The 27,131-nt window shown below is 42.4% G+C and overlaps 1 protein-coding gene across 1 annotated transcript in view; it reads left to right on the forward strand.

Annotated features, from left to right (window-relative positions):
• Positions 1–211: 211 nt before the first annotated feature.
• mthfd1l (methylenetetrahydrofolate dehydrogenase (NADP+ dependent) 1 like) overlaps positions 212–27,131 on the forward strand; it is a 179,411-nt gene continuing 152,491 nt past the window's right edge. Inside the window, exons 1-7 of the mRNA XM_043696855.1 lie at positions 212–478; positions 7,334–7,418; positions 8,225–8,269; positions 22,966–23,019; positions 24,180–24,301; positions 25,430–25,530; positions 25,620–25,756. Of these exons, the coding sequence (XP_043552790.1) occupies positions 303–478; positions 7,334–7,418; positions 8,225–8,269; positions 22,966–23,019; positions 24,180–24,301; positions 25,430–25,530; positions 25,620–25,756 (720 nt within the window). The 5' untranslated portion in view covers positions 212–302. The remainder of the gene's footprint in view (positions 479–7,333; positions 7,419–8,224; positions 8,270–22,965; positions 23,020–24,179; positions 24,302–25,429; positions 25,531–25,619; positions 25,757–27,131) is intronic.

The raw sequence follows: 27,131 nt of genomic DNA on the forward strand, positions 1-27,131 counted from the left end.
GGCGGAGTTTGGGATTAGGGCGGGGTCAAGGTAGGGAATAGTGCGCGGACTTGAGGTTAGAGGGCGCGGAAAGGCGACGGAGGAGGCGCGGCTAAGTGCGAGAGGAGGAGGCGTGAATAAGGGCTGGTGTTGATGGCGGAGGGGAGGTCCAGCGGGCGGGACTAGGAGCGAGGGGGCGTGGCCAGAGGCGGGATGGGGGTGTGTCCACCGCTGAAGCGGCGGGAAATGGGGCCGGTTTAGTCTCGGGTGCGCAAGCTCGAGCTACTTCAGTTTTTTGTTCGCCGCGAGCTCGAGGTTGAACCATGTGGATGTCGTTAGCAACGAGAGGCCGGGGGGCAGCGGCGGCGGTCACAGCCGGCGGAGTCACCTGGTGTGGGCTGCCGGCCGGCCTCCGGGGCTGTGCTCAACGGTTACCGGCCATCGGCATCAAGGATGAACTGGCACCGGGATCCGGTACCAGGGTGAAGAGGAGCGTTAGGTAAGCCTGGGACCTTTCCGGTGTGACCTGGGGCAGAGGGACTGAGAGATGGCGGTTAGGGGGAAGTGTGAGGGGACCGCTTGAACGGTCTTCTCGGGTTGGGGAAGATCCCGGGATGGGGAAGCTGGAAGATAGAGCCCGGGAGGAGGTGGGTGTTGGAATCTGGGGAGTAAAGATGGAAATTAAAAGGGGGTTAAAGAGAACCCGGTGAGGGAGTGAGAGGTGGTTTGCAGGGTTCTGGTGCTGGAGGAATGAGGGTCAAGTGGGTTTGGATGTGGCGAAGTGGGGGGGGTGTTTGAATGATTCTGGGTGTGCGGTAATACAGATTTAAAGGGGTTTTGGGTGTGTGGAGAAAGGGATCCGAGTGTGGGCTACAGTGAAGTGTTAAAGGACTCTGGGGCAATGGCGAGAGAGGCTCAGGTGAGGAGAGGATGTTTCAAGGAGCCTGGGAGAGAGTGGTTTAAAGGTGCATGCTGGATAGGGAGAAGGCAGTTTAAGGGATCTGTGCATTAGAAGAGGCTGGGTTAAAGGGAACTGGGGAAAGGGAAGAAAGGAGGTTCCAGCAGCCCAGAATGGCAAGAGAAGAACACTAAAAGGTCCTGGGCGGATGGTGGGCAAAGAGTGTGGAGGCTTTTTAGTGGGTGAGAACAAAGCATTAAAAGATTCCACATGGTGGTAAGGAGGTGGTTAAAGGAATTCCATCGGGCAGGTATGGTTAGGAGATTGTGTGATAGACAAAAGAGCAAGCTGTGACATGAATGTAGAGGATGTGAACAGTGAGTGGGCAACAATGTGATGTCATTGAGAGAAGTGTGAAGTCAGCCACTTTGGATGGAAAAATAGCAAAGCACTTTTTTTTAAATTGTGAAAGACTAGGAAATGCTGGTACTCAAAGGAACTTTGGTGGTCCTTTTGTATGAAGTTAACACGCAGGTATGACGACCCATTAAGAAAGAGTGAAGAAGACTTCCTGCAGTTGCATTTGGGTTTGGTGAGACCATACCTATAGAATTGTGCACAATCTTGACCTTTAAAGTAGAAAATATTTCTGTTAGAGGGAGTGTAACAGATATTCACTGGATTGCATCTTAGAATGGATCGCCTAGAATGAGCTGTTTCCACATTTAGGACTCAGATGTGTAAGCAAACGTTGGCATTCCCAAGGCAAAGAACACTGTCATTGAGAAGTTTGTGGAGTTTGGAATAGAGGGATAAAGGGATATTGAGGGAAAGTGGAATTGAGGAAGAAGACCAGCTGTGATTGCATTGAATGTGGTGTAGGTATGAAGGAGCAAATAGTCTACTCCTGGCTTATGTTTCTTATGCTCTTACATTAAGATGGCTCAGGGAAGTGGAAGGGAACATTCTCCTCCAAGTCCCCCCTCCCTACCTTTTATCTTCTCCTGCTGAACACTCTCTGCTCATTCCTGAAGAAGGGCCTGTGCCCGAAACGTCGAATCTCCTGTTCCCTGGATGCTGCCTGACCTGCTGTGCTGTTCCAGCAATAAAGTTTCAACTTTGATCTCCAGCATCTGCAGTCCTCACTTTCTCCTCGAACATTTTAAAAGGGTCCTGGGAAGATAGTGTGTTGGAATGGAAATGTTAAAAAGCTGCTGGGATAGTAGGAAGGATGTTTAGGAGTAGATAAGAGTTAAAAGGGTGTAGCGACTGAGTTAATTAGTGGAATTAAGAACAGAAAGGCTATCGAGGTCAGGACATGATTTAAAGGAGTCCAGGAAAAGGTTGTAGAGATCTGCAGAAGAACAGAGCGATGAAAGGGGAACCAAGAAGTGAAAGAGATCTGAGGGAAGAAAGAGCAGGTTTAAAGGGGAGTGAGTCTGGAGCCATGGGTAAGAGGGGAGGATTTGAGTTCCCATGCAAAGATCCTTGGTCAGTCTGATGCAGAGAGTGAAATCAATGCTGATTATTGATGCATGATTTCTTGCTTATGTGGAAGGGGTTAAGCAGAATTTAGATTGAATGTCTTTCACAGAGGAATAGCTGACCTATTTCTTGTAGATGAAGAATCACGAGTGCAAAAAGATTCTTCAACATTGCTTCTACCACATTCTTTTGGATCCAGTGGAACAAGCATTTAGTTTCCTCCTTGAAGTTGGCTTCACAATCATTCAGACAAAATCAACTTTTGATAGACTAGGCAGGTGTTTTCTCAACTCTCAAAAAGGAGAAAGTGAGGAGTGCAGATGCTGGAGACCAGAGTTGAAAAGTGTGGAGCTGGAAAAGCACATCAGGCCAGGCAGCTTCCGAAAGCAGGAGAGTCGACGTTTCTGGCATACACCCTTCTTAAGGAATGAGGCTGGTGTGCCAAGCGGGCTGAGATAAAAGGTGGGGGGGATTTGTGGGAGGGGCGCTGGGAATATGATAGGTGGAAGGAGGTGAAGGTGATGGGCTGGAGAAGGGGTGGGGGCAGAGAGGTCGGGAATAAGATTGCAGGTCAGGGTCCCAATAAGGAAGAATAGGTGTTCTTCATCCAGGCATTGAGTGGCTAGGGTTTGGTGATGGAGGAGGCCCAGGACCTGCATGTGTTTGGCAGAGTGGGAGGTTGTCCTAGAAATGATTTGCCAGTTGGCGTCTTGTCTCCCCAATGTAGAGGAGACCACATCAGATACAACAGATGCAGCAGATGACGTGTGTGGTAGGACAGGTACATTTCTGTCAGATATTGAAGGATGGTTTGGGGCCTTGGATGGAGGTGAGGAGGGAGGTTTGGGCGCAGGTTTTGAACTTCATGCAATGGCAGGGGAAGGTGCCAGGAGGGGAGGGTGGGTTGGTGGGGGGCATGAACCTAACAAGGGAGGCACAGAAAGAATGGCCTCTCCAAAATGCAGATAGAGATGGGGAGGGAAATATATAGCTGGTAGTGGAGTCTGTTTGTTGTTGGAAAAGGCAGAAGATGATGTAGTGTATCTGGAGATTGGTGGGGTGGAAGGTCAGGACCTTGTTGCGGTTGGAGAGGTAGGGTTCAAGGGCGGAGGTACGGGAAGTGGAGGAGATGAGGTGGAAAGTGCAGGAAGTGGAGGAGATCCCATATTCCCAATTCCTTCGCGTCCGCCGCATCTGCTCCCAAGAGGACCAATCCCACTACCGAACAGCCCAAATGGCCTCCTTCAAAGACCGCAATTTCCCCTCTGACGTGGTCGATGATGCACTTCACTGCATCTCCTCCACTTCCTGCACCTCTTCCCTTTAACTCCGCCACTCCAATTGCCACCAGGACAGAACCCCACTGGTCCTCACCTTCCACCCCACCAACCTCCGGATACATTGTATCATCCTCCATCATTTCTGCTACCTCCAAACAGACTCCACCACCAGGGATATATTTCCCACCCCTATCAGGGTTCCGGAGAGACCACTCCCTCCGTGACACCCTCGTCAGGTCCACACACCACCTACTTGCAGAACGTTTCAGGGAACACCTCTGGGACACCCGCACCAACCAACCCAACTGCCCTGTGGCTGAACACTTTAACTCCCCCTCTCACTCCGCCAAGGACATGCAGGTCCTTGTCCTCCTCCATCACCAGACCCTGGCCACACGACGCCTGGAGGAAGAGCGCCTCATCTTCCGCCTAGGAACCCTCCAACCACATGGGATGAATGTAGATTTCTCCAGTTTCCTCATTTCCACTCCCCCCACCTTATCTCAGTCCCAACCCCTGAATTCAGCACCGTTCTCTTGACCTGCAATCTTCTTCCCAACCTTTCTGCCCCCACCCCCTCTCCGGCCTATCACCCTCGCCCTCACCTCCTTCCACCTATCGTATTCTCAGCCCCCCTCCCCCAAATTCCCTCCCCACCTTTTATCTCAGCCCGCTTGGCACACCAGCCTCATTCCTGAAGAAGGGCTAATGCCCAAAACGTCGATTCTCCTGCTCCTCAGATGCTGCCTGCCTGCTGTGTTTTTCCAGCACCACACTTTTCAACTCCACTCTCAAAAAGTCAACATTCCAGGCAAAGTGGAAGAAATGCTCCAGAGATACTTTGAAGGTCTTTTTGGAGGATTGGGGCACTGATTTTAATGATTGGAAGAAGTTTACCATTCAAAGTAGTGATAATTTGACCACTTAAGTGCCATGATGTTTTCAGTCTCAAAATCTTAATGATGTGGAGACAGTAAGGTCTGCAGATGTTGGAAATGAGAGTTGAGAGTGCGTTGCTGGAAAAGCACAGCAGGTCAGGCAGCATCCGAGGAGCAGGAAAATCGACTTTTCGGTCTGGAGCCCTTCATCAAGAAAGGAAACGAAGCAGACCAAATCGTCTAAACTGTCCAAAGGGGTTGTTCCCTCTGTGATACACTGGTCCAAACCTGTGTCACTCTAATGATTCCTCTCCCTCCCAGAGCATCTTCCCATGCAATCACAGAAAATGTAACACTGGGCTTTTTATCTTCTCTCACTGTCCAAGGCATTGCAGCACCTTTTGGCAAAGCTGTAGTTTACTTGTACTTCATTCAATATAGGCAACTGTTTTCACACTAGAGCCTCATCTTCATTGTGTAGACCAAATGCATACTGAATGAACACCTTGCAGAACATCTCCACTCAGTCTGCATGCAGAATTCTCACCTTCTGCTTGCTTAGCATTTCAATAAAGAGTGGTTGCAAACAAGGAATGAAAAGGAAGCAGACCAAAGTGACTGTTGACCATCAGTGTTTCAGAGGAGTTCTGTCTGTGACACTGCTTCACCCCTCTATCACCCTATCAACTCCTCTCCCTCCCAGATTGCTCTTGTGCTTACATTTCTATACTAAGAATGACTGATGCACTATTCCAGTGGAGCTCATCCCAACTCAAGGAACAGCTCCTCAACATTGAGTTCAACAAATTCAGACCGTGAAACATGTCCTCTATTGTGTATTTTCTTTCTCTAGTGTCTGTATCTTGTTTTTGTGTTCTCGCTTTGTCAGAGCTGACTTATAGTCTATTAACATCTACACTGGACCATTGCTTTTTGTTCTTTATAATCATATTTGCTCCAATTGTCTTTTGTTCTAGATATCTGATTCCTAAATTCCTTGCCGTGTAACTTTTCTCTGACTGTCTCTCTTTCACCATTACCTCGTCAGTGTGGTAGGCCCAGTGGGGAAAGATGGCACCTGAGGATTGACGACTTTGTTAGTTGTGTCCAGTGCTGATGATGGCAGAAGGACATCGCAGTGACATTGAGACAGGCCAAGCAGTGAGAGATGCAACTCTGATGTGGGTTGGTCTGGTGCAGGCAGTGGCAAGGTGGCGGCGGAGGAGTATCAGCCCAGCTCTAAATGATGGTGCCTGAAGATCGACAACTTCATTGGTTGGGTCTGGTGTAGACGACAGCGAAGTGGTTGAGGAAGGATGGTGGTGCAAGCCTCTTTGCTGATAAACTGACTCAGTACTGATGGACTGTCTTTAAGCTTTTTTTTTAAATTCTTATTCTTTAATTATTCAAAATGGTGACAGATTGTGGTGACAAATGAAAGCTTCTTAGTGTATTTTATTGTATTCTTGCTGTAAAATTCACATGACAATAAAATCATTTATCATTTTATCTCCATCTTTCTCCAACAGCATAAACTCTCATTATTTTTCCAACCCCCTCAGTGCTTCAGAGAAGTCATATTGGACTCCATGTTAACTCTGTACTTCCAAATAAATTTGTTGGACTGTAACCTAGTGTTGTGATTTTTAACTTTGTCCATCCCAGTCCAACACCAACACCTCTACATCTGTTTCTCTAGCATTTTATTTTTTATTGAAAAACTGAAGCAAATCCTGCATTGCAATCTAGTTGCTTCCTGGAACATCTTGTGAACCCGAAGTTGAAATTCAAAAATCAGCTTGTTCATGAAAACCCATGGTAAAAACATGCAAATCTCAGGCACCATCTTTGAATCAAGGGACAGCTGACTAGTTGAAGAGTGAGTTGGATTTGCCTTGAGGAAGAAGTAGAGGAGATTTAGGAACACGGAACAAAGCTGTACATTTGGTCAGTGATTAGATTTTCCATTGGCAAATTGAGAGTTTAGTGCTGGTGGTTGGAGGTTAGACAGGGTTCCCTTGACCAAGTAATTGTGTAATAAAAAGCATACTTCCCCTTAAAGCAAATCATTATCATTGCAAAGAAGATTGCAAAAGCGATTTCTTTAACAGGGAAAGAGATTGAAATAGTTTACATTTATATCCTTCTGGTCATGACCTCAAGTGCTTTACATCCAGTTAACTACTATTGAACTGGAATCGCTGTTAATGTGGGAAATGCAGCGTGGGCATGACCAGTTCTTCCAACCAGGAATGTAGTTAAGGTTGGATAAGGGTATGTGGGGGTTAGAGGTGCAGTGGAAGGGATACATCTCTTGCCCCCCCCCCCCCCCCCCCCCCCCACCCAACCCTGGGTATTTATGATATAGGGGAACAATCAACAATGGTGACCATTGTAAATATAAGCTTTTAATGGGACTTCTGACATTCCAAGAGTAGCGATTTAAAATCTATCTTAACTTATTTGTCTATGTAGTACTTTTACAATAGAATATTATCTGTGTGAGATTTTTCATTTCCCACCAGCATTAAAGTTGTAATCTACATTGGAAGCAAACAACATTCTGACTGCAACTTCAGGGGAGTAAAGAATTACTTCTAGATACCAATTCTAAATTTGTACAGTGTGTTTACACTACAATTGTGTAGATACAGTCAAAGGTGTGGATTAAGTTAGTACATTGATTGAAAGGTAAATAAGCCCAATTTCTTGAAAGGTGTGTTGTGCATTTAATTGTTGATGCAAGACTTATTTTTCTCTGATTATGAATACTGTTAAAGCTAACTGAATATTTCTGTTGAACTCTCCCTTAGGCAAATAATCCTGAATTGTAAAACAGAATTGGCAGATTTACAGAAAACTGAGCCGCGCTTTCACCCGGGACTGGCCATTGTTCAGGTTTGTTTTCAAGTTACATTCAAATTTACTTTTAAGTTTCTTTTTGGTCAACAATCAGAAAATGGATTCTGTTTTTAGCCCGTCCCACCCTGGTCCATGATTTAATTTGGTCACAGAACCATATTGTTGCTGTTATTGAAAGCTGATCGTTTTTTACTCATCCAAAGTTACCTTTGAATGGTTTTCTGGATCACTTCAAACGGCAATTAAGAGCCACTGTGTTGGTTATGGAACTGGAGTTACACTTAGGCCAGACCACGTGAGGGCAGCAGTGAAACTTGGGATTTTATATGACAGTTCAACAGTTTCATGGCTACCTTTGTACATTAGTTTACTTTTAATTTGGAAGATGAACCCCTCTACAGTGTAGATAACTAATTTCTGGAGTGGGGCTTGAACCCAAGATCTTCTGATTTTGAGATAAAAGTTTTACTCACTGAACCACTTTTGACACATGTACATGTTAATAAAATGACTCGTTTTCATTATTGTCTAAGCTTTAGGGTTGAAAAAGGAAGGGGTGATCTGTCTCACCATAGTGTATTTATTTCCAATAGAAACCGACCATGTTTCTTGATTACAGAAATTTTATACTCTGTAATTCAGAAGCAAACTTTTATTGAATTAGATATAGGTAAGTATGTGATATTCTGTATATTGAATAATCACCATCCCAATGCTCCATCACCTTGTTTTATAATTTTCAGGTGAAGTTGTGTTTGTGGTTTGTGCATGTTTTCTGACAGGTGATTTTAATATCCCCTGCCACATCCAATTTTTTAAAAAAATGATTATTTTCCCATTAGATTACCGATAATGATATATTGGAGGTCAAAAAGATGGCAGCAGAGGTGAGTTTTCATCATTATGTTCAAAATGTAAATTGCTGATTGTTTAAACATTTATTTATCACAAGTTTAACCCAGTTTCCTTTCCTCTCTGTTAGTTCATGAATTTTATAATTCATACAGTTCTACTATGGTATTATATAGACCAGGAAGGGGCTGTTCAGCTCATGATCCCCGTATCAGCTCCAGTAATCTTGTTCACTGCTCTTAGCCTGCACATGTTTTCTTTTCCAAGTTACTGTTCAAATTCCATTTTGAAAATTTGTATTGAATCTGCTTCCATCAGCTTCTAAGGCAGGGTGCATCTGTCTGATCATTATAAATTGCTGAGAGGAAAAAAAAACTTCGTTTTCCTTCTGGTTCTTTAGTAAGTTGGAATTTTGACAATTTTTGGTTCCTACCATTCTCTGAATCAAGCAACTTCAGTTTATTCCTCTTTTACTAAATTGATCTGCATTTGTGATCTTCCTAACCATAGAACAATTTTGGAATGTTTCCTGTCTTAATTGAAAAAAATAGTTTGATTCTCAGTCTTCCCCTCACTTACTGAAAATAAGTTCCGTATCTCTGTTTGTTTCTCTGCTAACATTTCTGCTGGTAGGTCCACTGGTCTGTTTCTGGGAAAGGATTGTCAATCTCTGTATCCAGATTCTCATAGATTGATAGTCCAAAATATTCAAACTGGCCACTGACATCTCTTCATCCACACACTAGCAGCAGCTATTGTGGTTTGAATGTCTTACGTTGGATATAGGACTTGGGCCAGTATCATTCTATTGCAGGTACTGTTTAACATTTCATCAACTCCTTGCCCCACTCTCACCTACTCCTTTAGTGTATTCCAGTGCCTACAATTGCTCTCCACCTTAGTTGTGAAATCTTGCTGAAGGACTTGTTCTTGACATTTTGAAGTATTAAGATAGATTCAAGTCTTATGTATTCAATTCTGCTCTGACAGCCATATCCCTTTAAGATGTGGGCCCTTCAAGGGCAGACTCCTTGGGAACTGTTGCTCCTACCTTTTTAGATGGAAGATTCTGCTGCCTCATTCCCACGTCTAGCCAATTCATGGCATGCTCGAGAGTAGGTACAGTGTTGCCCTATTGTCTTCCATCAACCCTGTCCCTTTCTTTTGTAACTGTAACTTAGGTCAAGTTGTCCTATAAACTGCATTGTTCTACTGAAAGTTGATCGAAGTATTTAAGTCTCTCTATTGGTTAAAAATTAAAATCAATAGGTCAAGTGAAATATAAGAAAAGCCCATGTGAGAATGTAGCAAATGTGTTGGGTATCTGTCTTGTTATGATTATGGATCAGAATTCCAAAGTACTGTGGGCGTTTTAAACTTGCAATTCTAAAATATGTGTTTTTTGCCAAAAAAGCTGTAGATGTAAATTAAGTGACTGGCTGGAGAGAGAGATTCACAGTATATCTCACCTAAAGATGTGACAGAATCTTCAAACTTCAAGTCAAAATAGCCTGCGATCTCTCGTCTGCAAAGATATCAAGGAGCAGATAACCCGCTGCTCCCCAGTAAGCTACCTTCTGATTATGCCCCAAACTGAATGCTTCTTTTGTATTTACCCTCTGAATAACACACACAGGCAGGCATTAAAAAGCTAGCTTCATCACTTAACATGGGCTAGCGGGACTGAACTTTGTGTACACCAACCTGGGTTTGAGTGACAGCACGCTGAGAAGATCACAATCGTAGAGTTGTGCTCTAGAATGTCTGGACTCAAAATGAAGAGAGATTGAACTATTATGATTTGGACTAATATTTACTGGACTTTAGAAGAATGCGGGAAGCTTTCATAGAAACCGATAAAATTCTGACAGGATAAATACATGAAGGATGTACCTAATGACTGGGGGATCCAAAACCAGGGCTCACAGTTTAAGGATAGGCCCATTGGGACAGGGATAAGGAGAATGTTTTCACCCAGATAGTGGTGAGCCTGTGGAAGTCTCTGCCACATAAAATGGTTGAGGCCAAAATCTTGAATGTTTTCAAGAGGTAATTAGAAGATGTACACTCACCCTCTTGTCCCTGTCTCACCCTCTTGTTGCTGTCTCTGGCACACTTTTGCATCACTTCTGAGGAAGAGTCGCTTGACCTGTATCGTTAACTGTGATTTCTCTCCACGGATGCTGTCAGACCTGCTGAGCTTTCCAAGCTGTTTCTGTTTATTTCTGATTGACAGCATCTGCAGTTTTTCAGTTTTTACTTAGGAACCAGGTATAATTATTTGGGGCTAAAGGAATCAAAGGGTATAGGGATAAAAGGGGAACCGGGTACTAAGTTGGATGATCAGCCATGGTTATATTCAATTGCGGAGCAGATTTGAATGGCTGAATGACCTACTCCTATATTCTATGTTTCTAGTTACCCCTGCATTGCAGGGAGAAGCGACTTGAATTTTGAATGCTAGAAGTCAACTCAGTAGGAGGTCAAACAACAAAGGATCCTTTCTTGCCTAAATGTTAGAATTGGATCACAGTCAAAACTAGTCATAGCAACAGAATCTCAACCAAAGCCCAAAACTAAGAATCTTGAAATTGAAATTAATTACATCAATACAACTGGTAACTTGCAGCGCTGCAGCAGCGTTTAAGTATCTGCTGTTTGAAAATTTATCTGTATGTCTTTTATTTAACTCTTATCGTTTTGGACTCGTTTCTTATGTTTGTTATTTAATTAATTCTTCTTGTGTTTAAATAATAAACTCCATACTTTGTTAACTCAAGAAAGCTTTGTCAGTGAGAAGGTTTTCCAGAAGGGAAAGGTCTGCTTTTAAATTAACCCTATGATGAATCAAAGAAAAGGAAGCTACAGAAAAACTCCCATCTAAAACCATAACAAATGGAGGAATCTAACCTTGAATTTGAGCATAACAGCACCTGTACCTTTAACAATTGAAGTTACATCTTTTGAGGGTATTGGACTACAGCAGGAGAAGCCCCTGATCTAGGGCAGCAATGTGGCTCAGTGGTTAGCACGGCTGCCTTACAGCACCAGGAACCCGGGTTCGATTCCAGCCTCAAGCGACTGTCTGTGCGGACACATTCTTTCTGTATCTGTGAGGGTTTCTTCCCACAATCCAAAGATGTGCATGTTAAATTGCCTATGGTGGATTTGATGTGCCAAATGCCTGCTTCCACACTGTGGATTTTATGATTCTAGTCTTATCTTCGTGCTAGCCACTAGATGGCATGAACAGATTTAGAAGTCTTAAAACTTGGTGCAAGTGACCAGAAAATGAATTTAAATCATCTGAAAATCGAAGAATAGTTGCATTAGAGAATGAGGCTAGTCAGCATGTAGTGTCCTTGCTAAATCTCTGCAAGATCAACTCAACAAGTCCCATTCCTGCCTTTGCTCTCTAGTTCTCTATCTTTCCACCATAAGACCATAAGACATAGGAGTGGAAGTAAGGCCATTCGGCCCATCGAGTCCATTCCGCCATTCAATCATGGCTGATGCGCATTTCAGCTCCACTTACTAGCGTTCTCCCCGTAGCCCTTAATTCCTCGAGACAACAAGAATCTATCAATCTCGGCCTTGAAGACATTTAGCGTCCCGGCTTCCACTGCACTCCGTGGCAATGAATTCCACAGGCCCACCACTCTCTGGCTGAAGAAATGTCTCCGCATTTCTGTTCTGAAATGACCCCCTCTAATTCTAAGGCTGTGTCCATGTGTCCTAGTCTCCTCGTTTAACTGAAACAATTTCCTAGCATCTACCTTTTCCAAGCCGTGTATTATTTTGTATGTCTCTATTAAGTCTCCCCTTAATCTTCAAACTCCAACGAATACAATCCCAGTATCCTCAGCCGTTCCTCATATGTTAGACCTGTCATTCCAGGGATCATCCGTGTGAATCTCCGCTGGACACGTTCCAGTGCCAGTATGTCCTTCCTGAGGTGTGGGGACCAAAACTGGACACAGTACTCCAAATGGGGCCTAACCAGAGCTTTATAAAGTCTTAGTAGTACATCTCTGTTTTTATATTCTCTCTCTGTCTCTCTTCCTCATTGCTGCCATTTTTGTCACTACTCTCTCCCAGCTACTTTTTCCTTGAGTAGGTTTCTGATCCTGCAATTCACCAAGTTAAATTCTTCGCTAGTTTGCTACTGGCCTTATAATTCCTCCAGCTGGTAGCTAAGAAGGTGCAGCTCCTCAATGCTCCTGGGTTGATTCCTGACCAATGCCAACAAGGAGCAGGATGCTTCTTGATCTGCTGTGCTTTTCCAGTGCCACACTTTTTGACTCTGATCTCCAGCATCTGCAGTCTTCACTTTCTCCCAATTCAAACAAGACCGCTTCCTGACTTACCAATCAGTGAGAAAGCTTTTCCCATCCTCCATGCCGAAGATGTTTAAATCACTGATGTCAAGATTATGCATGCAACCATGCAAATAAGAAAGTAATTGGCAAGGTCCTCACAGTGTGATCCAAGACACTCATATTGCCAACCAGAAAACAGACTTGCCTTAGTTTTGTTGACTACACATTGTCAGATAAGTGACTTTTGTATCTACACTATTAGTTCAATAAGGCAGATAGTTGTGGGTTCAGATCCCCCTCCAAAGATTTGAGCACAAGAATATAAACCGGCTCCAGCATTGTGCTGAAGGAATGCTCCTTTATTAGAGAAGCAATTCAAAGTTTGTGAGAAGATTTGTAGCTCGGGTGCTCGTTGCTGTGGTTCGTGTCGTTTCGTGTTTTGTGCAGTCCTTGCATGGGATTTTGTACACTACATTAGTTTTTCTCATGCTGGGTATCGGGTCCTTCGTCCTGGTGAGTTGTTGTCTGAAAGTGGCTATTGGTTTGTGTTCTGTTATAAGTCCTAGTGGTCGCAGTCGTCTGGCTGTCAGTTCAGAGATGTTCTTGATGTATGGTAGTGTGGCTAGTCCTTTGGGTTGCGGCATGTCCTCGTTCTGTTGTCTTTCCCTTAGGCGTCTGTTGATGAAATTGCGAGGATATCTGTTTTTGGCGAATACCTTGTATAGGTGTTCCTCTTCCTCTTTTTGCAGTTCTGGTGTGCTGCAGTGTGTTGTGGCCCTTTTGAATAGTGTCTTGATGCAACTTCGTTTGTGTGTATTGGGATGGTTGCTTTCATAGTTCAGGATTTGGTCTGTGTGTGTGGCTTTCCTGTGTACCTTAGTGGTGAATTCTCTGTACCCTCGCGTCTAGGAATGGGAGTTGGTTGTCCTTTTCTTCCTCTCTCGTGAATCGGATTCCTGTGTGTGGAGTTGATGATCCGGTGTGTTTTCTCTATTTCCGTGTTTTTAATGATTACAAAGTTTGGGTTGAATTTGTGGTAAGACTGTTTGTTCTAACCTTTGCATTACTGCTTCTGCTATGAATCCTGAGATCGGTGAGCCCATGGGTGTTCCGTTGATTTGTTCGTATATCTGGTTGTTGAATGTGAAGTGTGTTGTGAGGCACAAGTCCAGTAGTTTAAGTATGCCGTCTTTGTTGATGGGTTCAACGTCCTGTTGTCTGTTATGTCTGTTCAGCAGGTTGGCTATTGTTTCTCAATCATAATAATCATTTTATTATTCTATGCTATGTCTACTATGGATTTAAACCACTGCTAGAACAAAAGTATCTGATTTTTGGGGAGGTCAAAATTGGGCAAGATGATGCGTGAACAAGAAATAACTGAGACCGAATAATCAGGTTTGGCAAAGAAATGGAAGATGTTTGAAGTTGTAATATTAGAATGGGAGATTATTCATTTATCATAACGGGGATCATCTATGTATAATCACCCTTTTAATTCTAACATGCATTTTTTAAAAAGAGCTGATGTAACCATCGATGGAGATTTAGTGGCAGTCTGGAGAAAAATTCTGGAAAGTTAGTAGAGTCAGGGAAATGTCAAAGGGACTGACTGACATGGAAGTGATAATGAGAGGCTGACTACCAAACCCCTCGATAGGAGGCTATACCTTTGTAGTTATATATAAAAATGATATAAAAAGTAAGCTTTAATCCTGATACATATGTCAATGGTCCAATATGCAAGTGTATGTTGACTGGTATGCTCTGAAGAACAGCTTTGTGAACAGTTTATAAGTGACTCTGTACAGGACGTAGTCATCAGTGGCAAGGTCACCACTTATTGTTCTTGACAAGATGGTGATGAGTAGCTGCCTTGAACTGCTACAATCTGTTATGGACTAGGCCAGACCACTCAAAACATTCTTAAGCTGGCAGCCCCAGACTATAACTTTGCAATTTGTTTTGGTAAGTGTACAGTGAAAATTACCTGGAGTAAGATAGCTAGGTTGACGACTAGATTTTAAAAACAGACAAAAGTTTATGCACAAAATTACGCAATGAAACATAAAGAACCCCTACAGAACTCACCCTATCTAACTAGACTTAATTATGCTGTGCTGAATATATAATAGTCCCAATAAGCAAACTCCCTTTTTAAAAGAAAACAGTATAAATGGAACATATGCTTACAGATTGAAGTTGAAGGGCAGAAAAGAGTGAGTTTCCACACTGCTCTCTTTTGAACTTGCCAGTTCAAGACCGAACTAAAACTGCTCAGCTCAGCTAGAGAGCTGGCCACTCCCCCCTCTTTATAAAGGTCAACTCATCTGCTGACAAAAGGCCTCTCAAAATCCTTTTCATCTCTGTACCAAGCCAGACTGATTGGAGCTTGGCCTGGTTTATTGCCCCTCTGAAAAAAATCAAGGATAGAGTCTCCTTGAGCTAAGGAACAGCTTTTTTTTTAAAAAAAGAGGGACTAGCTTTGTGACAGATCTTTGTCATGCCATGTCAGACCACTCTTGCAGTGTTATTAAGGAGGGAGTTCCGGGACTTTGACCTAGCAACAGTGAAGGAACAACTATATAGTTCAAGTCAAACAGCAGTGTTCCCATACATCTGCCTTTATTCTTCTAGGTAGTAGAAAGTTTTGAGTATGGAATATCCTGCAGAAGGAGTTTTGTTTTGCTGCCGTACACCTTGGTAAATTGTACATCTTACAGCTGAAGTGTACTGATAGTGGATAGACTGCCAAACAAGTGGACTGCTTCATCCAATATAACTTTGAGCTTCTTGAGTATTATTTGAACTGCACTTATGGAGGAAGATAGAGAGCATTTAGTCATACTCCTGACATGCCTTGTAAACTATGGGCATGCCTTTGGGAGTTAGATAAGTTGTTAATTACAGAATTCCCAACGTCTGATCTCTTTTAACCTTTTTCTATTCATGGGATATGGGTTTCACTCGGTGCACCACCATTTGTAACAATGCCTTGTTGTCCATGGGAAGATGGTAGTGAGCTACTGTCTTGAACTGCTACAATCAACTTTGTGTATGTAGACCCACGATATTGTTGGGAATGATGTTCCAGAATTTTGACACTCCAACTATAAGATAATACCAATACATGTTTAAGTCAGGATAGTAAGCGTCTTGGAGGGGAGCATGAAATTGGTGGTGTTTCTATGTGTCTTACCCGCATCCTTCTAGATGGTAATGTCTTCGGGTTTGAAATGTGCTGTCTAAGGCACTTTGTTGATTTTCCCCAACAAAAAGAGATGTTGCTGAAAAAGCTGAGCAGGTCTGGCAGCATCTGCGAAGAGAAATCACAGTTAGCATTTTAGGTTAGGTCCAGAACAGTTCTGAGGAAGGGTCACCAAACCCGAAACATTAACTCTGATTTCTCTTCACAGATGTTGCCAGACCTGCTGAGTTTTACCAGCAACTTCTAAATTTGCCCCTGATTTACAGCATCTGCAGTTGTTTTAGTTTTTGTTGATTTTATGCTGTGAATGTTTTTAAATGGTTAAAAATGCAGAAAGAGGATATCCAAGATGGTGGTGATCTAAGAAGATCGCACTGCAGACCTCCGCAACGCAGCACAAGTGGGACGAACCTTCAACCTGTCCAACCCGAACCATCGTGATATCTTGGGACTCCGGAAAGATCTGGAGTCCCAAGAAACTTCTAAAAGTTATCTTACCTGCGTTTCCAGCCATCCAGAGATGCTGATAAAGGGAGGAGTGTCCAAGGCTGGCCTGTGGCCCAGCCTGCAGGATCCTCTGAGTCGATTACTTTCCAGGCCCTGGTGAACGAGCTTGTGAAATCTCAAGCGATGCTGGGGAAACAGATTAAAGAGAAGCTGGCTCCAATCTCTCTCATGCTGCAGAAGCATGAGCAGCAGCTGGGAGACCTGAAGAAGAGGACAGATGAGGTGAAGCACAGGGTCATAGTGGTGGAAGCTGATGCCAGTTCATCCAAAGATAGAATCCAAGCCCTAGAGACGCAGGTTCGTAATTTGCGCAACCAAGTGGATGATCTTGAGAATAGGGGCAGGAGAAAAAAAATTCAGATCATTGGTCTGCCTGAGGGTAAGGAAGATGAGCGGCCTGTGGAATTTATTGAGGATTAGCTGCTGAAATTCCTTGACTTGGAGGCTGGCATGAGAGGATTGAAGATAGAGGGGGCTCATCGGGTCACAGCGTGGAGATTGGGTCTGGGTCATCGTCCTCTTCTAGTGCGGTTCCATCATTACTGGGATAAGGAGAGTGTCATGGAAGCTTCCAGAATCCAGGGGGCTCTATGATCATGTTCTTTCAGGACCTTTCAGCGGCAGTGATCCAGAAACGAAAATCTTGCGTTGGTGTCAAGAGAAAACTGAGGGAGCTTGGGATTCAGTACTCCGAGGTATCTGGCGATGCTTCAGATCACCTTAGATGGATCCATACGTCTGAGAAGACAAGAGACTTTGTGGACAAATTAACCTAATTTGAACAATTTTAGTATGTATAAATGTTGTTTGGGTATGTCTTTATCGTTTTGTAAAAGGAACGGAGCAAGTCTGGTTGTAGCTTTAATTTTCTATTTTTTTTCTATTGATAGGAAAAAAATATTGATAGTTTAAACCAAATTATGTTTGGCGGTGGTTGAGATGTACATTTTCACTTTCTAAGTTAGGATGTACCAAAGGATGGGTGGGGTATTCCTTTTTTTAAAAAAATGTTTTATTCATATTGGTATTCTATGGTGTGTTTACTTTTTTTTCTTCTGCTTGTGTTTATGGTGTGGCTCTAGCTGGGAGAAGTGAAGGTGGCTGGGATGTTTAAATGCCTACTTTTGGGTAGTTTGGGATAGGTAGTTGCCGCCTCTGGGCAGAGGGTGAGTTCCCCCACTCAGCACTGTTAGCACTTTTTATGTTGATAGGTATTTTTTGTTTTTGTTTTTAATTTTTAATAGTTTTGTAGGTTTGTTAAATCTAGTGATTTTAGTTTTTGTAGCTTTTATACTTGGTGGATCATGTGGCACTAAGGCTCAGCGATTTGTGGTTCGGGTTCCTCCTTTCTGGAATCTAAATGTTATTGCAGAAGGTTATGGCTAATGACTTGATTAAATGGTGTACCTGGAATATCAAGGGAAATCACTCTCCAATTTAACGGAAGAAGGTAATCTTGAGCCTTAGAAAGGAAAAGGTGGATATTGCCTTGTTACAAGAGACCACTTAGATGACAAGGAGCATCTGAAATTACAGCAGAATGGTTTTAACCAAGTTTATTTTTCATCATTTAATACCAGAAGTAGGGGAGTGGCTATATTGGTTAGGAAGAATCTCCCATTTAAGTTGTTAATGTGTTAAAAACACATACGGGAGGTTTGTAATTCTTAAAGCCTTGATAAATGGGGAAGAATATGGTGTTTTAAATACTTATTGACCTCCAGCTCATTCCCTTAAATTTTTGGTAGATGCTTTTTCTAAACTGGTAAGTCTCAAGTCCCGGCACATCATTATGGGGGAGATTTTAACTGTCTCATGTATCCCACAGTAGACAGGTTGCCCAATGGTCCCTCGGTACAAACTAAGCAGTTAGTGGATATGTGTGGGGAGTCAGGGTTGGTGGACGTCTGGAGGCATCTCCACCCTACAGGCAGGGATTTTACGTTTTTCTCCGATCCGCACAGATGTCACACTAGGTTTATTTTGGACCCCTGCGGTAATCTTGGATTTGGTGGCATGTTGTACGATTGGTAATATTACCATCTTTGATCATGCTCCAGTGTACGTTATGATTAAGGACGTTTACAATGGGTTCAAGGCACTGCCGAATGTATCCCTTTATCCTTGAGGATAATAAGTTTGTGGAATATTTCTCTCAGGAATTTTGGGCATTCCTAGACATCAACTTTAGGCTCGGTTTGTAGTTCATCTGTCCTCTGGGAAACTGCCAAAGCCTATGCTAGGGGGTTAGTTATTTCTTACTCTGCCAGTAGGAAGTGGCAGAAGGGGGAGAAGCATGGTTGAAGGCAGCCGAGAAGGCTTACTTTGACTAGACCCTCGTTGGTCAAACTATAGAGGATTACAGCGCTGCGGTCTGCTTTGAATTCTGTGCTCATGCAGATGGCAAAGAAGAAGCTGGCTTTTGCAAAGCAAAGATTATATGATCACGGTGACAAGCCAGGCAAATACTTAGTGTATCTCGCCAGGAAAAGGAGTGCCCACAAGTCATTACAGCAATTAGAGAAGGGTCTGGGAGCCTAACATGTGATTCTAAAAAGATTAATATGGCGTTAGAGATTTTACTCTAAGTTATAACAATCCGACGATTGTGAGGAGGCACAGGCCAAAATTGAATCTTTCTTTAAGGATCTGAAGCTCCCAGGCGTGACTCCTGAACAAGAGTCCTTTCTGAATATCCCCTTATCAGAGCAAGAAGTGCAGGAAGCTGTGAGGCAACTTCAGCATGGAAAGGTGCCCGGTCCTGACGGACTTCACAGTGAATTCTATAAGGAATTTATAAGTATACTGTTAGGCCCGATGCTCCATATTCAATGGTTCATACAGTCATGATTGTCTCCCACCATTTATGAGGGGCCAATATTTCACTTATCCTTAAAAAAAGGAGGACCCGGACGACTGTGCTTCGTACAGACCCATCTCACTCTTAAATGTGGACTTTAAAAGCTTCTCTAAGGCTCTCATTAAGGTTGGAGACTGTGTTATCTTCTGTTATTAAAGAGGATCAGACTGGCTTCATAACGGGTTGCAGATCCTCCAATAATGTTAGGAGGCCGCTTTATGTAATTCAAGCATGTCAACAATATCAATACAGGAATTGGTGATTTCTCCAAATGCAGAGAAGGCATTTGACCAAGTTGAGTGGGCATACCTTTTCTATACTCTGGAGAGATTTGGTTTGGACGAAGTCTTTATAAGATGGGTTCTGTATGGTGGCTCTCTTGTGACGGTCGTCACCAACTGGGTACGATCAAGCAATTTTATTATTTTTAGGAGCAGCCGGCAGGGCTGTCTCCTTTCACCAATGCTTTTTAGGTTGGTGATTGGATCTTTGGCGGAGGCCATTCGTGGAGATCCCAATATATCAGCTCCAGACGTGGGGTCCAAGTTACATAAGATTTTGTTGTATGCAGACGATGTCCTAGCTTTTTTTTGACAAATCCAGCAGTTTCAGTACCTTGCGCAATGCAATGCATTTGCGCGTTTGGTGCTTTTTCAGGGTACAAGATTAATTTTGTGAAATCAGGCTATGCCTATGGGTGGTCTTACGAAGGAGCTTGGTCTTGAAGGCGACTATAGATTCCCATTTAGGTGGTCATGGGGGTTTTGTGTATTTGGGCATATTCATTACTCCAGTTCTGGATTGACTGTTGAAAGCCAATTTTATCCAATTATTTGATAAAATTAAACGAGACCTTCAAAGATGGGAGGCACTTCCCGTCTTGTAGTCGGATCGGATAGCGCTTATTAAAATGAATATTCTTCTCCGTTTGCTATACTCTATACGGATGCTCCCCCTGATTTTCAATAAGCAAACATTCAGGAGGCTGAACAGCTGGTTCAGTTCCTTTATTTGGCATTGTATGCCGCCCCTCATTAAATTAGCTAAACTGCAACTGCCCCACAGAACGGACATTAAAAATTGAAAAATATGGTGCTGGAAAAACACCGCAGGCCAGGCAGCATCCGAGGAGCTGGAGAATTGACGAAGAAGGGCTTATGCTCCAAACGTCGATTCTCCTGCTCCTCGGGTGCTGCCTGGCCTGCTGTGTTTTTCCAGCACCACATTTTTCAACTCTGGTCTCCAGCATCTGCAGTCCTCACTTTCTCCTAGTGGACATTAAAAGTTACCAACTAAGCTCGCTTTTGTCCTACGTGAGTGATTGGGCTTGTGGGGATCCTCTTTCTATATGGCTAGCTATCGAAGCCTCTCAGGCAAGATGCCCCCTTACCAGTTTGCTGTTTTTGGATAAAATGAGGACAGTTAGACAATATTGCCATAACCCATTTAGTCATCAATACTGTTAAAGCATGGAAGGCCATTTGGCAGAGGGAAGGCAGTATTGGCAAAACATCTTAGTTTACATCTTTTGTGTTTATGCTGGGTTTTCAACTGGGGATGATAGATTCAGGGTTTAAACGTTTGACAGCTTAGGGTGTGTCTTGCATGGGTGATTTTATTTGAGGGAAACTTAATGATGTCCTTCGATCAGTTAGTACGGAAGTACGAGTTATTTAATAGAGACGTCTTTTTTTCCAAGTTAGGGATTTTATTTAAAAAAAACCACACTTTTGACTGATCCGTACAAATCTGACATGGGGGGGGCGCTCTAAGTGGTAAGAGTACACTTTCTGTCAGTACTTTATATCATCATTTGGGGGTGCCCACTTGATTGACTCTGCAGAGTGTGGGAGAGAGAGCTGGGTGTTGAAGTTTCCTCAGAGGCATGGGAGGATATTTGGGAGAATGCAAGGAAGATATCAATTTGCAATAGACCCCATATTTTACAGTTGAAGATTCTCCATAGGATCCACTTGGCTCCGGACCATTTGTCAAAATTTAAACCACTGGTATCTTCAACATGTCCCAAGTGCAAGGTCTGTACAAGTGCTCTTGCCCATTGTCTCTGGTCTTGTGTTAGGCTTTAACATATTGGAATGCTGTGGCGAGTGCAATGGAGAGGATTTTGGATGTAAGGGTGGAGAAGGACTCCATCTCTCTACTTCTGGGCCTGCCCATTGTATTCCCTGTAGAAGTGCATAAGAAAAGACTTCTCAATATTCTCATGTTCCGTACAAGAAAGAATATCTTGCTAAGTTGGATATCCGAAAACCTCCTGAGCCTGTCAAGTTTGCAGAAGATTGTTATGGAACATATTCCCTTGGATTTTCTCACAAATATGGTACACCACAAAACTGAGAATTCTTATGGCATACCTGGGCACAAATTTATCTGCCATGCTAACAAGGGTGTTTATATAACTGTAACGATTGTGTTTTACGAGTCCAATATTCAGGGAGGAGGAACTGGGAATGTATGAGCGTTTTGTTTGGCTGGGCTGAGTTTTTTACTATTTATTAGTTTATTGGTTATTTATTTATTTAGTTAAAATAGCTATACTTTTTATCTGTACTTTTCTATATATGCTTATACATTTGTACATGATGGTGGGTTGGGTTTTTTAACTTGATTTTTTGTATTGTTTTGAATTGTATTGTTTTGCTAGTTTGTTTGTACTCTTTGCTACCTTCCCCCACCCTTCTCGCTGACCTATCACCTTCATGCCCACCCCCCACTCACCTATTGTCGTCTATGCTACTTTCTCCCCACCCCTACCCTCCTCTCATTTATCTCTCCACCCTTCAGGCACTCTGCCTGTATTTCTGATGAAGGGCATTTGCCCGAAACATCGATTTTACTGCCCCTCAGATGCTGCCTCAACTGCTGTGCTTTTCCAGCACTACTAATCCAGATTGTATTGTTTTGTACTTGTAATATTAAAAAATCTATTTTTCCAAGAAAAGTATATTTTAAAAAGCAGAAATGATCAAATGTAGACTAAATGAAAGAGTAAAAGTTCTACACAAAAAAGAAAAAGGAGTTTAGATTAGATTAGATTAGATTATTTACAGTGTGGAAACAGGCCCTTCGGCCCAACAAGTCCACACCGATGCGCAACCCACCCATTCCCCTACATTCACCCCTTTACCCCTTTACCTAACACTACGGGCAATTTAGCATGGCCAATTCACCTGACCTGCACATCTTTGGACTGTGGGAGGAAACCGGAGCACCCGGAGGAAACTCACGCAGACACGAGGAGAATGTGCAAACTCCACACAGTCAGTCGCCTGAGTCGGGAATTGAATCCGGGTCTCTGGCGCTGTGAGGCAGCAGTGCCAACCACTGAGCCACCATGCCGCCCACAGTTTGTTTATTCAGAGCTGTTCACAACCACAAGATATTTGAAAGCCTAATTTACAAACATTAAAATTTTTTGAAATGTGATAATGTGGGCAATTCAATAGTTAATTTATGCACAGCACGGTCCCACACAATGTGATCATGGTCAGATTTTGTTTTTTTGATGTTGATTGTGAGATTAATATTTATTAGGACACCACCGATAACTCCTCTGTTCCTCTTCAGAAAGTAATTGTTCACATGGCGCATGATCTTGAGAGATTAAATGGGGCCTTGATGCCATATTTCATTCTAATAGATCCTCTGTAATGTAGCACTCCTTCATATTGCCTGAGGATTAATCAGGCTTAATTATATTCTGACGCCTAGCATGGAATTCAGTTGTTTTAACTCTTATGTTCAAAGTTCTGTAAATATTCAAATTAATTATTTGGCGAATGTTATAATGTATTAAAATCTTTTTTTTAAAATTAGGTTGGCCTACATGTTGTTCATATATGTTTACCAGAAGAAACTGCGACAGGGGAGGTAACTGAATTTTCTCATCCTTATTTTTATAAGTTAACTTCTTAGACTGCTTCAAACGCCTGAAAATTGGGTGTAATATGGATGAACAGTTCACCATTGCTTAGTAATAAAGAGCAAAATTACTTCTATTCTTAATCAGGGCTTGTGCAGGTTACATAAAATTTCATAACTTGGTTCCATGTCTTACAATGTATGTATCCTAACAGATTTTTGCTGGTGTTTATGCTCTTTACTATCCTCCTGCCACATTATCCTACATTGCTTTCCCCATATAAACATTCACCTTCATCTTAAATACAGTTGTGTTCTTCACATTAACCAGTTTTGTAATAGTAAATTTTACTCACTCAGCACTCTGGATGAAGAATGTTCTCTTAGTTTTGGACACTCCTGCAAAAGACAATATCTCTTCATTTACCTGATCATAACTTTAAAGACCTCAGGTAACCCCTCAGAACTCTCCGCTCCGGAAGAAAGAGTCAAAGGATTTCTTCTTGATTCTGGTATCATCCTTGTGGCTTTGGAGACCAGAACTGGCACACGTGTGGTCAGAACAAGGTTCCATATGGAGTTAACATAAACTTTTCAATTCAATCCCTCTAAAATTGTAGAAAAGCTGTTTTATAAACTTGATCTTAAATTGAAGCTTCCCACTACAAATTGTGACCTGGCAGCCTTCCACCCTCCATAAACCTGAGCTTGCACCAAGTCCAGTTCACTAATTGCCTCTGAGTTTACTGTTAAACGTTAACACAGTGAGGCAGCAACTTGATTTAAAGGTTCTAAGCCTTGTGTTCAAATGTCTGCTCCATAACTTCATCCCTCCATGTCTCTAGACCCTGATTTAGCCCCATAATTCACAAACTGTTCCTTCATTTTTGGTCACACTGTTTCCTTTACCCTACCATTGGTGGCTGAACCTTTAGTTGGCGTGGCTGTAAGTTACACAGTTTCATCCCAACACCTCTGTGTCTCTTTAGTTCCTCTTATGCTTTCCTTGAAACCAGTGTGCTTGACTCAGCATTTGGTTATCTGTCTTAATTTCTGTCTATCCAGCTTGATGGCAAATTCTGCTTGGTTATGTAATTATGAAATACTTTGATGCTCAAGTCCACATTATAAGTAGAAGTTGAGTAATTGTATTTTCCTTGATGGTACAGCTTTTAGATGAGATCATGAAGCTAAATGATGATCCTAAAATCAGGGGCTTGGTTCTGCCCCACAACCTTGTCATGAGTGATGCAGCAATAAATGCAGTGCTTCCTGAGAAAGATATTGATGGGTAAGTGTCCTCTATTTTTGGCAATATATAAGCATTCTCCACTAGCATCTGCTGGTGCATCATGAGAGTTTCACATTCATTGGAGAGGCAAGCCTTGGGGCAGATACAAATAGAATTTAAGACACATATTAATATTAAATTACAGAGCATGGATATCAGATGATTGCAAACATGATTTGAGAAGTGACCGGAGAATGGATAAGAGAAGCATAGCAAGGTAGTGCAGAATCAAATAGGACTGGGGAAGATAATGAAGTTAGGATATATTTGCTTATGTGGATAAGATTTAAAATCAAAGCACTTCTCCTTAGAGAAGCCAACATTGGGAAGGTGTTTTGACAAAAGAACTGAAAGTGACAGGAGACAAAAACTTTTATGTAAGAATGGACAGGATCTGGAATGGCCTGAGTGGTGAAAACAGATTTAGTTGTACCTTTCAAATAAAATTTGGATGAGCATCTGGAGGGGAGAGATATCAAGGCTACAGAGAAATGGTGGGGGTGTGGAAGAAACTAAGTTGCTTTTGAAGTGAGCCAATATTTTCTTACTGTGGTGTAACTGTTCTATCATTTTGTGCTGCAATAGCAGCTGATATAGGTCAATGAGCAGAGGGATGATGGGTGAATGCCTCTTGATTCAAGTTAGAGAACAGGATTTTGGATAAATTGAAGGTGATGACCGATGGAAAGCAGTCATTGGAAGCAGGGGAGTCTGGAGATGAAAACCACTTGTCAGTTAAATGCATGAAGTTTGCTAATCTCACAGTCAGAGGAGTAGTGCCAACACATTTTCAAAACACATTCTCTCAATGCAGGCATTGCGGGCAAAGCAGTTATTTAGTGCCTACACTAGTTACTCAGAGAAACTAGTTGGGATGTCCCATCTTGAATCATTGCAGTCTGTGATGTAGGTTCACCCACATCATTTGGAATGCCTGCTCTGCTGTTGAAAATACAGCATGTATGTGAGTGGCCCACATTTCTTTCTGCCCCATGCTAGGATTGTAGTGAATATCCAGGAAAATATACAGACTCTCTATTGTTGCGTAGAGTCTATGTTCTGTGTGGAAATTGATTTGCAACAAAAGTCTGGTTTGTAACAATCTATTCATGTGTCCTTCCTTACCAGAATCACAGATGTTAATTTAGGAAGACTAGTCCGTGGGAATTTTAATGAATGCTTTGTACCACCGGCAGCAAGTGCAATAATAGAATTACTGGAACAAGCAGGTGAGAAGTGCAGGCACACCACATGGAATCACTCATTCCTCAAACATGTAGTGGCCTCTGCATTGACTCCTTTTACACCTGTCTTACAGATTTGTGCGCTTTTGGAAAGAAGGTCTTAATTGTAGGTGAGAATGGTTCACGAGAAGCAACCCTGCAGAAACTTTTACAGATGAAAGGGATGGTAGTTGTGAACTGCCAATGGCAGAACACAAACATCACGGAACTGGTAAGAACCCTCATTCAACCTGTGAGGTATTGAAAATAGGAGAAAGCAGTTTAAAATTAAACACTAAATAAAAACTGAAACCTTTCGCTTCCAGTTCAGTGAATTCTGAAACATTAATTCTGATTTCTTTCACATGCTGCCAGATGTGCTTAACTTTTCCAGCAATTTTTGTTTTTGTTTAAACACTACTTAGAAGTTTCAGTCAAATAGTTCATTAAAACTAACTTCAAAGAAAAGAGTTAACAAAATTCTGAGAGGAATTGCCTAAACCAAGTAAGTAGTTTTTACCATGTGAAATATATTTCTCAATATGTTTTCAATTGCTATTTTACGCAATTTCCTTTTAGCTGAATTTCAGAAATGCACTACAAGAAAATCATTTAAAATTTTGCAAAAAAAGGGAAAATTTGAGGAAATCATTCTTGCAGTTCACATGATTTTTTACCTCTTTTTCTTGAAGCTGTTTAGTTGTTGCAGAGAATTATAGGATATCTCTGGAGAGGAAAAATGCAAGTGCTTTTCCTATACCTGAAATTTTGCTGTAGTCAATGTTTTTTGTGCCCAGTTCAGGTATCCTCAAAGTTTGGAGCTAGGGAAAAGGCAGAAAAAAGCTGCTTTGGAATAATTCTTTTTCACTTGTTCAAGGGATGTGGGTGGCATTGGCAAGGCCAGCATTTGTTTCCCATCCTTAATTGCTATTGAGAAGGTGTTGATGAGCTTCAGCTAATGTAGTCTATGTGCTATAGGTGTATCCACAGTGCTATTAAGGAGTTCTAGGATTTTGATCCACTGACAATAAAGGAGCAGCAATGTAGTTGCAAGTCACAATGGTGTGCAACTTGGATGGAACTTGTAGGTGGTGGTGTTCCCAAGCATCTGCTATTCTTGTTCTTCTATGTTGTGTAGATTGCAGGTTTGGAAAGTGGTGTTGAAGCAGGCTTCATGATATACTGCAATGCATCTTGTTATGCTGTCACTGTGAAGGGAGTGAATGTTACAGTTGGAGGATGGATTTCTAATACGATAGGCTGCTTTGTCTTGGATGATGTTGAGCTGCTTGAGTATTGTTGGAAGTGCACCCATCCAGGCAATTGAATAGTATGGAGTCCAGGATGTCAGGTAAGCCATCTGATAAAAACAGTGGAGGATTCAAGAGAGTTTGTGATGGGATAAAGTTGACAGTCAGCTGTATATATGTGAAAACTTGACACTGTTCCCACTTCTGGATCAGTGGTGCTGGAAAAGCACAGCAATTTAGGCAGCATCCGAGGACAGGCAAAATCGATGTTTCGGGCAAAAGCCCTTCATCAGGAATAAAGGCAGAGAGCCTGAAGCGTGGAGAGATAAGCTAGAGGAGGGTGGGGGTGGGGAGAAA

This window comes from Chiloscyllium plagiosum, chromosome 9 (genome assembly GCF_004010195.1).
Source record: "Chiloscyllium plagiosum isolate BGI_BamShark_2017 chromosome 9, ASM401019v2, whole genome shotgun sequence".
NCBI lineage: Eukaryota > Metazoa > Chordata > Chondrichthyes > Orectolobiformes > Hemiscylliidae > Chiloscyllium > Chiloscyllium plagiosum.